The sequence below is a fragment of the Caretta caretta genome, chromosome 8 (genome assembly GCF_965140235.1).
Source record: "Caretta caretta isolate rCarCar2 chromosome 8, rCarCar1.hap1, whole genome shotgun sequence".
NCBI lineage: Eukaryota > Metazoa > Chordata > Testudines > Cheloniidae > Caretta > Caretta caretta.
The window spans coordinates 35,441,008-35,453,896 of record NC_134213.1 but is presented as its reverse complement, the minus strand read 5'-3'; the positions used below and the strand labels follow the sequence as shown (position 1 = coordinate 35,453,896).

General features: G+C 50.8%; 1 protein-coding gene across 1 annotated transcript; it reads right to left on the bottom strand.

Moving 5' to 3' along the window:
- Window positions 1-4,475: 4,475 nt before the first annotated feature.
- Window positions 4,476-10,696, bottom strand: SMIM33 (small integral membrane protein 33). The gene is made up of 2 exons (XM_048861280.2): window positions 10,533-10,696; window positions 4,476-6,489 (listed from the first exon to the last, which is right to left on the bottom strand). Exon 2 carries the CDS (start codon window positions 6,466-6,468, stop codon window positions 6,034-6,036), a length of 435 nt encoding a protein of 144 aa, XP_048717237.1. The 5' UTR covers window positions 6,469-6,489; window positions 10,533-10,696; the 3' UTR covers window positions 4,476-6,033.
- Window positions 10,697-12,889: the final 2,193 nt, after the last annotated feature.

The following is a 12,889-nucleotide window of genomic DNA, read 5'->3' as shown; positions in this document are numbered from 1 at the left end:
ACTGGCTGAATCTTCCAGCCAGGATCTCCCCCAGTCCAAAGATGTTTTCTTTGTCTTTCAAGTGTTGTCAATGCCATGCATAGAGATGAAGGGAAAGATTATTTGTGTCCTCTGTTCTCACTTCTTTGAAAATCATCTCCAGCTGAGGTTCAGGAGGCAGAAAGTCTGGACGGGAACCTCTAGCTGTTCCACTGCTAAGATGTAAATTTCTCACTCACACCCTTCTTCCTGCCAAAGAATGATCACTTAACCAGGTGATAGACCAATTGATTATATTGACACCTTGCTGAGGTGTTGGCTAGCCTTTTGTCTCCAGCAGACTGGTTTGAAGCTGTTTCTCCAGACTTGGAACATGTCTTATACAGTAGAATTTAACAACTTTACTTACAATGTTGCCACACATATTTTACCAGGACAATCATGATCAGCAAATTATGGGTTTTCAAATGATGCCTCACAAGGCATGCTTTGTACAAAATGTATCATAGTCTTGTAAAAAGGGTGAATATAAGGGTATAGACTGTCACAATTTATTACTAATCTATCACAAATTAGTTACTCTCTTAAGATTTGACTCTCATGTGAGTCAGCTGTTTTGCACAGTTTGGCAATATACTGATCTATTGTTTTGACAGATTCTTGACAGCACTTATTAACAAGATATAAAAGGTACCTGACACGTTTTGTGGGTTGAAAATGCTTTTGCAGCACTTATATCATCTTACTTGGGTCCTCCCATTCTGCTGCCAGAGCCTTTGCTGGAGCTAGGGGTGATCTCTGGTAAACTTATTAACATGCATGTACATTCTTATTGTTTTTAATAGGTTTTCTCTGTAATGCTTTTACCTTAAGAGTAAATGTGCTTGCTTAGAAAGAGCTGAGTGGTACCTTAACTGGAGCAAATACACTGTTTCCAGTCTCTGATGAGAAGAAAAGCAGTCCTGCTGAGGCACCTGCCTCTTGGGGGATTCACAGTGTAGGCAGCGAAATGTGCAGCCCAGAAATACCCCAGTGAGGAGGGAAAGAGACGTGGGTCTCTGCCCAAGAGCGGTGACAGCTGGGAAACTGGAGAGCTAAGAGTGGTGCCCTTGCTGGAACATAGATGAGGAATATGGGTGCAGCTGACTTGAACTGTGACAGGTATCAACTGGAGAGTGAATCCAGCTAAGCTGCCACTCTTTCCTGTTCAGGGCTGAGCATGTGGCCTCCACAGACCCCTACACCCTGCAGGTTCAAGGAGCAGAGGTTGGACCCAGGGCACAGGCCTGGCACTATGGAGAGGCAGTAAGTGGCTCCATCTTCCTGCTCACATCTGTTGGCTCCCTGCTCCAAATTGGACACTGGCTATTCCAGAGCCTGTTGGGCTGATGAGTCCCCACATCTGTACCTGCCCCTGCTGGCTGCCTTTTCTCTCTGTTCTCAGGGCGCTCAGACATAGACGGCTCCCTCCAAGCTGCATGTAGGTCAGGAGGGCTCCTCCTGCAGGCATATGGGGGACTCAGCCACAGAGGCAGCAAGCTGGTTCTCCATGGTGTAGCAGTAAAAGAGAAGTGGCTAACCTAACCTAATGGGCCCCAATGGAGAAGTGAGTGAAATCTGTTTACCCTTGACTGCACTCTGGCTCACACTTGGAAAGTTGATTAGAAATCGGCCTCTAGACCTTCAGGGGGAAAAGAAGAAAACCCCCAAAAGAGGACCCGAGTGGAACTGCTGCAGTGTGGGACTGCTGCAGTCTGCCTGAGTTTGAAGGAAGCCTGGCAGGATGGCTCGGTGACAGGGAACAGCCCCACATTCATCTCAACTCTGTAGCCTAATGAGGCCGATGACCGTGTCATCATTGTTAACCATTTCACTGCCGATCTCAATGTGTCAGAAAGGAGCGGGATGGGGCTGTACCAGAGATTGGCACCCTCTGCTGGGAGCAGCAGCTCGCTCTGGTGCTACAGCTGGACCGTGTGGGGGAGATGTCGCTGCTTAGTTCCTTTCCCCTTCAGACCCAGGGAGCCAACCAGCCCGAAGGGAGCAGCCCACACCAGGGGGCACCTCAGCCCCAAGAAGGGGCTGCCAGTCCTGCAACACCCAGCCATGCACTGAGGTCGAGCAGAACCCAGCAAGCATCAGAGCCCAGTGAAGGGGATCCAGCCAGCATGAAGCCCCCAGGCAGGAGGAGGGGGCAGCAGCCAGCTGCCTCTGGGCAGCAGCCAGCAGTGAGGGGAGGAGAAGAGGCCAGGGAGGCCTGGAGCTCTCCCCTTAATGCCTTCCTCCCCATTCTCTTCCCCCCTTGAGCCCCAGTTCCCTGGGTTGATTTGCAGATCCCTTCTGGCTCCAGTTTGGGTTGATCCTTCCCCATCTGGGCAACTGCTGGGCCCTGAGATCAGTGCCTCCAGCTCACTGCCATGTGTCACAGCAAAGGCTGTTATCTCGGCATGTGCATCAGTAGCCTGGCATTTGGTTAGCAGTGCATCTCTGTGAATATCCTCTCCAGTGCAGGGAAGGGGAGGGCTGCGTTCATCTGCTTTGATGGAAGTGGGGCCTGATGGTAAAAGATTTGAGAAACGCTGGCTGATTGGATCCCGCAGCACTGAACTCAGACGTGTCAGACTACAATCAATGTCCAGCCCTAGCTGCTCTCAGGCATTATCTTTCAGGAGGAAAAGGGATTGCTTCTGGTTACTTCCTGAGCTCATTCTCCTGCTTGTTTATTGTGTTTGCTGGGTTACCTGCTGGCTCACCCCTTCCCTGCCTGGATGAGAAGTGTGACTGGCTGGTATCTGCACCGCCCAGGACTGTGAACGTCACAATGTCTCATCTTACAAACAGAGTTAATCAGACTTTGTCTGTTTCTCCTCTGCCTTTCACCCCCATTTCTTCTCCCTGTGTCTCCTTATGAGCTTTCCAGGGAGACTTGCACTTAGGAATAATATACAGCGAAGGCCGATCACTTGGGTTGAGCAGAGCTGATGACTGTCAGAGAGCTGTCTGCAATGCTTCCTGTGCTATTCCCCTGGTGTTGGTTCCGGACGTCCTTACTCAGGTTTTACTCATTCCACACCCAGGCAAAGAGCCCCTCGAAATCAATGAGAAGGGCAGGTGATGAGCACTTCTTGGCTTCACCCAGTCACGTCAGCATCAGGGGGTTCTGTCTGAGTAAGGAAAGAGTAAAACCTGAGTAAGATCCGCAGGACTTGGCAGATTGTACATTGGCCAGTATCACCTCTTTTGCTGTATTTATTTATAATAATAAGAAAACTGAGGTAATGACAAGTTTCCATAGGGAATGGGGCAGCTCAGGGAAGTGTTGATAGCAGAGCTGGGCAGAAAAGTTCCCAAAAAACAGTTTTGCTTTGGAATTTGTTGATTGATGAAAATGGAAAATGTTTGTGGCAATGGTTGGATTTAGGACGGAACGCAGGCAGGTTTCCTGCCAACTGCCTGACTCCTCGGCACTCACCTGGTGTGTTGTTGGAGAGCCCCGGGCTTACCACGTCTGTGGTGCTGTGCAGATTCTTTCTGAGTTGGGGACCCCACAGCTTCCAGACGCCTGGGGCAGCTGGTTCCCTGGGCTGCTGACTGGGACTCAGCTGGCCTGGGAGCCACGGGAGTCCCGGTGCCTCAGCAGCCCCCCCGCTGGGCTGAAGAGGAGGCAGGAGGCTGGAATTCCTGGTCTCAGAACCATGGCTGAGCCAGGACCCACGGAGCTTGGGAGCCAGCGCGTCCTGGCTCCTCTACAACCGTCCAGGCAAGCTACTGAGGACGCAGGGCTTCCCCAACAACCCCGTGAGGTGGCTGTGCAGCCAGTGACTCAGTTGCTCTCCTCATGTTTGTTCAGTGCCTGTTGTGAACTGACCTGGTGGTTCAATTTGGTTTCTAGTGGCCACATCTCAACAGAGTAACATCACCAGCCCTGGAGATCAGCCAAGGCCTAAACAGGCCCCGGAGCCTGCCCTCCATTGCTGCTGGCCATGTTATGTAGGTGGATTGGCCTCTCCAGGATGTCAGTCCAGCCCCTTTCAGATGCTCTGGGCGTGGTGCACACCTCAGCGTGAGAGACTGACAGCAAAGGTACTTCTGTGTTTGCTGGGTTAGGAGCCCAGAGCCAGAGTGCTGAGGGGACGGTGGCAGGGTCATGGGTGCAGAGGAGGAAGCAGTTTGTGATCTGGGGCCTGTGACCTGGTGGTGGGTGAGTTCCCGCAGGAGTCCTGCACCTAGTGAGTGTAACCATGGCTGGGCTGGGGCCATCCAACCCCCCATGTATGAAATGGATGAGGACTGTGTCTCCTGGAGCAGCTTTCCCTGCTGTCTCCCCTGTGAGGAACCAACCTGCTACAGAAATCCAGCCTCAGCATCTGTGTCCCAGGCAGAGATGGAGAAGCCTGGTCATTGCGTTGTCGACCCCCACCCCCAGCTTTGCCTTCAGAAGGCTCCCAGAGAGGTCACCATGTTGTGCAACAGCGGCAAAGGAATACAGAGTCACCTTCTAACACTGACCAAGGAGCTTTATTGGGAAAAAGCCAACAGTGTTATGCATAGAGCTACCCTCTGTGCCTGCTTCACCACTGAGCTTCTGCCTCAAACCATTCCCAGTCAATGGTTTCCTGCTATACACATCTTTCCACCCACTTCTCCCTCATAACCCCCACTAAGAGGTACTTCCTGTCAAAATGCTCATGGTGAGCCAGGAGTGGCTAGGGGCTGCAGGAGGTCCGTGGGCTCTGGCAAGATGCAGCCCCCATGTGGCAGCGTGAAGCCTGCCTTGAACCACTGCCGCAGCATCTGCGGCATACAAAGGTCGGTGTGTGTCAGCAATGGGGGACAGTTCTGGGGGGGGGTCTGTGGCCGGGGGTGGTGGCTGTGCCCTCTCGACGCACTGGGGTCAGTGGCACTGGCTGGGGACCGCCTTCAGTGAAGCAAAGGGGCACTAGTTTAACGATACTGCGAAGGGCCCCATAAATCCTCAGGACGGCCCTGGAGCTAGGCTAGGAGGAGCAGAGAGTCTTACACATGTTTTCTTGGAGCTCTCTTGGTGTTTCTGCTGAGTTTTGCCCTGACTATGTAGCAGGTCCACCCGGGTTTTGCCCCCCTGGTGGCAGTTCCAAAGCAGTTCCCAGGCTTTCCGCTCAGACCCTTCCATTGGGCCCAGCTTCGGTCCCAGCTGGCTTCATTACAAATGGGTTGCTCGGCTGGGCTTAGTGCCATTGTGCTGGTCAGTTCTAGTTTGTTGCTGCCCACGTGAGAGCTGGCCAGGCAAAACAAGGCCTTACGCTCTACTTGCTGGCATTTCTCTGTTAGCCCATCTGTCATGTGGCAGTTTCTGAAAACCACAGCTGATCTGTTGCAGACTTTCAGAGGCCATTCTAGGCATCAGTGGGCAGCGCTCTATGGATTTGGGTGACAACTGGAAAACCAGAAAAGCCTGATTTCCACAAAAATCCCTGTTTGCTCACTCTGGATAGAGGGGGTGAGGCAGTGAGCTCCCAGTGAGGGGTTAGAGTTGGAGCAGGGCTTTCTCTGCCTTCAGCACCAAAGGGCACTCTGTGTCATTAATTCCTGAGTTGTCCTAGTCCTCCCACTGCTGCTGATGGCCTAGGAAAGGGACAGCAGTTACCTATCCGACAGGGCTGCTGTAAAGTGCTTCATGAGCGCTGAGCATCGTTAAGGTGTATCATGCAGGCAGAAGCAGGGATCATCTACCTTCTTGTCTCTGCCCTTCTCAGGTCCCCATCAGCTCTTGGGAACAGGCACTGTCTGGTCCCTCCAGGGTGCACATTTGAAAGAACCGAAGTGTGTTTCAAACGCACATTGTGACAGCCACCCAAATCTATTTATTTGAAGCTGCTTTTCGCCCGGGACACACAACTGAGTATTGGGTGCGTCTGAGCCGCTGGGGATCATGAGGCAATAAAACCACAGTGTTGGAATACTGGTGAGTCTTTGGCAATCCTCAACTCCCAACATTGCTATTCTCCAACAGAGCCATTGTCCCCCTGGCGACTGTCTGACCAGAGCTGGCCTCCGGCCCCGCCACGATACATTTCACAGGTAGGTGATCTCTATGACATTAGGCTCCACGTTTAAGCAGGGCAGTTGGTGCTTACAGGAGCACTGGACACTCAGCGCAGCAGTGTCATTGCTGCCCGATTCTCCCTGGTAGTTCTGAGCAGGCTGCATCATGCTGCTTTTCCTTTTGGAGCCCAGTTTCTTCCAATCTGTTAGGTGCACCCCCTTCTCCAGATCCTGCGGCATGGGCTCATGGTACAGGGTGACCTGCAATGTGCACAGCTGCGGGCCGTAGCGCACCAGCACAATGATGACAACAGCCAAGAGGACGAACATGATCACAATGACCGTGATCATGGGAAGGGCATCAGCCTTCTTGGTCACACCCGGGACAACAGAGCCTGCAGTGAATCCAGCCAAGTCCGGAGGCTCGTGTTGCCTTGGCTGGCTGCTCAGGCTGGAGATATTCATTGCTGAAGGATGGACCCTCACCTGTGGAGAAGTAAAGCAGATTGGACATATGTAGCATGTCATTTGAACCATTCTAGTCTGTTACTGCCCAGATGTCACTTGGCTAAGTGAAGTGAGAACCCACCTGCAACTCAATGGCATTTCTCTGTTTGGAGGTAACCCGGTAACTTTTGAATGCTGCAGCTGATCAATTGCAAAATTCCCGGGGATGTTCTAGGCATCAGCAAGCAGAACCCTATTGGTTTGGGTGAACATTGGAAAAGTCTGAATTCCACTAAAATCACCATTTGATCACTCTGGATACAGGGGAGAGGCAGGGGAGGGTCAGGGTTAGAGTTCACTTCACTTGACTGTGTCATTCAATACAATTTCAGTGCGATGGGTCCTCCGTTCCTGTCCTGAACTGTGGTGTGGAACCCAGCCCTTGCCCTCCTGTTCCCCTGGCACTTGTGGATCCCGGCCCCATAATGACCCTTCCATGGTATCCTCCAGAGCAGGGAGATCGTGCCGGAGGGCCCAGGATGAGGGAGATCCATTCATGGAGGGTCTCCTATACACATGGATCTAAGGGGGATGATTGGGCCTACTGTAAGGAGTTTAGGATATGCGTGTTTTGACTGAGCCGATAATCCCAGATTACCTGCAGCTATCTGCACTGTGAAGTACCTGGGCAACACCGAAATGCTGCTCTGAAATATGGTGCATTCTGGATCCTCTGTGATAGGGGTGGGATTCATCCTGGGTTATCAAGAAGGAAGAACCCTGTAGCCCTCACTGTGAGGGAAGGGCTAAGACTTGCGCAGTTTGCTTTCTCCGACCTTGCAGAAGCTATCTTGGATAAACAACATTGACAGTAAAACTAGAGCAGCACAGCAGATGTGCCATTATTATCCACGGGCAACTTGACACCAATTGCCAGCAGATTATCTGAAGAAAGGGATTATTTAAATGCCTGGTACAATGGCTGCCAGCTCACCACCCTGTGGGTGGGAGTGGCTGTTTGTTGAGTGAGGTGTTTAAACACACAAGGATGCTCAAGCTAGCAGATCATTTTTTCATTCCATTTGCCCAAATTCTGTTCGTGGGGTAGTGCTGGGTCACTGGTACCCTGCAGCGTTCTGTCTGCACAGGGCAGAGGCAGGTAGCTTCTCTCAGGGTCTACAAAGGCAGTATAGCCACACCTTTCCCTACCACTTCTTTATCAAGGATCTGCAGAGGCAGATTAAGGTTTCGTGGGGCTCTGGGCCAGAGCAAGTGGAGGGGGCCGCTCCACCCCTTCTGCCTGTTGTCCCACCCCTGTTCCACCCCTTCCGCCTGCAGCCCTGCCCACAGCCACACCCCATTTTGCCCCTTCCCCCCGCAGCCCAGCCCTTGTGCACCCACGGTCCCATCTCATTCTGCTCCCCACCCCCTGCAACCCGTTTACTCCTTTGCTCCCCCCCTCCGTTGGCCCAGTGGCTAATCCGCTACTGGCAGCAAGCACTGCCCTCAGGGCCTGTTGCACAACTGGGACTGGAGCCATGGCCAGGTCCCAGCCCATCCAGTGTGCTGGCCAGCCCAAAGTCTAGCACTGCAGGCAGTGCTGGGTCTAGAGCCAGGGGCGAGTGATTAGTGGCTCATCGGGGTAGGGTGACCATACATGCCATTTTGGCTGGGACAGTCCCTTTTTTGGCCCTCTCTTGGCAGCCCCGACTTTTCTGACGAAACTGGGCATTTGTCCCATTTGCTCTTACCAACTGATCAGGGCAAGAGCAAACTGGACAAAGGCACAGTTTTGCCAAAAAAGTGGGGTGGAACCCCTAGCGCGGCGCAGAGGAATGTGGAGGGGGAGCAGCAATGCCAGCCCCGTGCCAGCGGGAGGCCTAGGGAGAGTGGCTCGGGCAGGTGGCAGGGGGCTGGCCCCATGTGCAGGGGGCTTCAGGTTGGGCTTAGGCCAGGGGAAGAGTGGGGCCTCAGGCAGCCCCCGTGCAAGGGTGGCGGGGGGCTCAGGCAGGCCCAGGGCGCTGAGGGGGAAGGAAGACCTCAGGCCAGCCCTGTGCAAGCAGGAGGCAGGGAGGGTTTGGGCTGGCCCTGCGGGGGAGGGAGACCTCAGGGTGCCCCACATGGGGGAGGGAGAGGGAAGTCTTGGGCTGGCCTGTTGGGTGTCCTGTTCTCCCTTTGGGAAAATATGGTCACCCTACTCAGGGGAAACCAGAAGCTAGCCCAGTATTGTGTCACTAATTTCATAGATTCCAAGAGAAGAAGGAACTCTGGGGGTCATCTGATCTGACCTCCTGTGTAACACAGGCCAGAGAAGTTTTGGAGTAGCAGCCGTGTTAGTCTGTATTCGCAAAAAGAAAAGGAGTACTAGTTTCCACGGTATGCATCCGATGAAGTGAGCTGTAGCTCACGAAAGCTCATGCTCAAATAAATTGGTTAGTCTCTAAGGTGCCACAAGTACTCCTTTTCTTTTTGCGAATACAGACTAACACAGCTGTTACTCTGAAAAGTGGCACCTTAGAGACTAACCAATTTATCTGAGCATAAGCTTTCGTGAGCTACAGCTCACTTCATCGGATGCATTCATCCAGTGATGAGCTGTAGCTCACGAAAGCTTATGCTCAAATAAATTGGTTAGTCTGTAAGGTGCCACTAGTACTCCTTTTCTTTTTACAGGCCAGAGAACTTGTCCAAAATATTTCCTAGAGCAGATCAGTTAGAAAAACATCTTGATTTAAAACACTGTCAGCTTTAGAATCTACCACGACCCTTGCTAAGTTTTTCCAATGGCTAATTACCTCCCTGTTAACAATGTTTTCCTTCTTTCCAGTCTGAATGTGTCTAGCTTCAACTCTCCATGTAAATCGAGTAAACACAACACCCAGCAGCCACCCCTAGAGGGAGTTTGGGGAAGGAGTCAGGAGGGGGAAAGGGAAACGGAAGGATGGGCTCTGACTCAGCAACGCACACGTTTAATGTCAAGCATGTGTAGTCCAGCTGAAGTTAGCGTGAAGTGAGTGGGGCTGCTCATGTGCTTAACGTTACGTGTGTGCTTACATGTGTTACTGAACCCAGACCGTGCAGAGCTTGTGTGAGTTGCTCTAAATAATCCACTGGAGGGCCCCTCCCCCCACGGTCCTCCAGCCACTTGTGTATCTCACTCAAAGTGCAAATCGCTGAAGCACTCTCAGGGAATCAACTGCTCCACAGCAAAGTCAGCCTGAACTGGGAGGCCTGCCTGTCTTTATCAAGCAGGGAATGAGGACTGTAGCTCTTCTGAGCTGCCTGGGTCAGTCTCCCAATGCTACCATATCCCATCTCCTGCCAGGGCACGCTGCGTTAATTTCAGGTGATGTAAATTACATTTGAGCAAAGAACTTATTCTGCAACCAGAGTAGAAACTGAAAAATTCTCAGCTCCCTTCCTCTCAACCTTTCCAGACTATTGTACCCCTGTCAGGAGTCTGATTTGTCTTGCGTACCCCAAGTTTCACCTTGCTTACAACTTGCTTACAAAACTACTTGCTTACAAAATCAGACATAAAAATACAAAAGTGTCACAGCACACTATTACTGAAATGTTACTGACTTTCTCGTTTTTCCATATCATTGTAAAATAAACCAATTAGAATCTAAATATTGTGTTCACATTTCAATGTACGGTATATACAGCAGTATAAACAAATCATTGTATGAAATTTTAGTTTGTACTAACTTCACTCGTACTTTTTATGTAGCCTGTTGTAAAACTAGGCAAATATCTAGATGAGTTGATGTACCCCTGGAAGACCTCTGCATACCTCTAAGAGTGCACATATCCCTGGTTGAGAACTACTGCTCTATACCCTGCCCCTGCTCTGTCAAATTCCCCAGTCAGGGCAGTCCAGTCTCTTCACAATGCACCAGGATTTGTGTGCAGCTTGTGACCAGGACACAGAGTATCACTGAGAAAATGTGTCATAAATGAATGTGAGAAGGGAGGTTGTGAGCTGAGGGGGGAGGAAGTGACTCAGTGACAGGGAAGGGGAGGGAGGTTGAAGAGAAAAGGAAGCAAAGTGAAAGAGTACCCTGCAGCTTAGGTAATACCTTAGCTTTCCAGTCCCGGTGGGAGTCCAATTCATCTCTGGGGAGAAGCTCTGAGCCTCAGGGTAGAACTCCATAGAAATGGCTCCCGGCAGGTCAGATGGGGACTGAAAGTGCTTTACTGGAACCGGACTCACCCAAGAAACTGCCACATCATTACACACACACACACCTACTCATCCGGGAAAGAGGAAATGTCTTTTCACGTGCGCTTATGCTCGACTTGTGCCATGCCACATCACACTTATGTACACACATGAGGTGGAGAGAGGCACTGCATCACACAGGGAAATGCCACATTATTACTCTTTTCAGAGTAGCAGCCGTGTTAGTCTGTATTCGCAAAAAGAAAAGGAGTACTTGTGGCACCTTAGAGATTAACCAATTTATTTGAGCATAAGCTTTCGTGAGCTACAGCTCACTTCATCAGATGCACAAAGTGGAAAACATTGAGGATGTTTTTATACACACAGACCATGAAAAAATGGGTGTTTATCACACAAAGCATTCCTCTTCACTCACATGCCAGAGTTATATCCCTTTACCCAGGAAAATACCCCCTCACTGCAGCTACATGTGTGCATTCACAGCACATACACAGATCCAAAAGTTTGTCTCCTGCACCCAATCTTCCTTCATTTCCTGGGAAAAAAATCCTTCCCCCCTCCCCATTTTTATACTTTTCCTTAAACGTTATTGGGTTTTTAAATAAACAAAGTACAAAACTAGCCAAGTCTCTCTCTCTCTGTGCACCATGATCCTGGCCAGTTTGTCCAAGCAAACTCATCAGAGTCAGCTGAGACATTGCAAAAAGTGCCCCAGCAGGTGAGCTTTTGGTGAGCACAAGAGGTGCACTGCTGATCTCATGCCCTGAGTGGGTCCCTTTTCTTGGGTGAGTGTTCCCTCTGGTCAGTTTCCTTGTGTGTTCCCTCTGGTCAATTTCTCAGTACTTTGCTGTGGAAAGCCATTTAGGAGAGAGTGGAGTGTCACTGCCTGTTTCCAGCAGTGCCCACAAGGCGCCTGGCTCTGGACAAACACAAAAGGAGGCTCAATCCCTGCCATGCAGCATATACGCTCCCGATACAGGCTATTCCCTTGCAGTTTTATCAATGAAAAACACCTGTCTGTATATAAAGAGATCAACAGTAGCCTTGATATTCTAGCAGGACTAGGTCCTGTTATAACACAATGGGGAAGTGGATTTAGTCCATTCAGGGCTTATTTTGAACTCACATGTGATTTCTATAGGGGAGAAAGACTCAGTGCTGTGGAACTTCTGATATACCTCTGTCTGAAATGCCACCCTCTCGTACAAGAGCTCAGAATAGTTCTATGCTGGAGACAACTAGTCTCGCCGGGTGAAACCCACTAAGAATGCACATGATCAGCACTGCACAATCCACCCGCCCCTTTCTCTTAACATGCTTCTGCATGTGCTCATGGATCTAATCCCCACTCTCTGAATGGTCACTGGATCCAGTTTCACTCCCATTGAAACTGAGGAAAGGATGGCAGGACACAGCCAGCACGACGGCAGAAGTAACTACGGCAGGCATCGTGCCATAAAGACTGAACAATTTATTAGCACACTGCAGGCCTCTAACTGGCTCTATAACACAGCCCTGTCCTGAACTGTTTGTACTAATATCTCACCTGTGTTATTCCACCCAGTATGATGGCTGCCCCTCTCTCAGGTACTTATCTGAGTGTCTCAACTCCTCTGTGGGGCAGGACAGGGCTGTTATACCCATCACTGTTGGGAAACTGAGGCACAGAGCAGCTACACGACTGGCCCAGGGTCATATAGGAAGTCTGGCAGAGCAGGGACTTGAACCTAGGTCTTCCAAGTCCCATATTAGTACCCCAACCACTGGCCCCGTCTTCTCTTTTCACACTGACCAGCAACTGAGATTCCAATGACACCTGCCTTTTCCAGAGGGAGTCATAAGGGCCACACGACATACAACTGGTACGTAACAACCAGTCAATAACAGCCACTCCAGGGAACATGGGCCCTCTGACTCCAGTTCCACAGATCCGGATACACCTTCCACATCCTGACATCCCAACACAGAGTGATGGGAAAACTGGGGTTTCCCCTTCACTGGAAAGCAATCTGCTAACTAGTCCACGAATTGTCCACTCCCCCCTCTTACACAAATGATTAGAGTTCAACTGCTCTTACCTTGATGGTGGCTTTCAAAGGAGTGAGCTCAGGCAAACATCGACTCAGGACTTCATATTTATGGAGAGGAAGGGGCTGGATATGTCTCTGTCCCTTCCCAGCCCAAAAGGCTTAATGCAGAGATTTAGCTGGGTTGCGGGCTGCTGTGACCTGGAATTTGTACTCATTTCAGAAT

What these genes read in the sequence shown, in the direction of transcription:
- SMIM33 (XM_048861280.2), bottom strand. Translation starts at nt 6,468, where the DNA reads ATGAATATCTCCAGCCTGAGCAGCCAGCCAAGGCAACACGAGCCTCCG.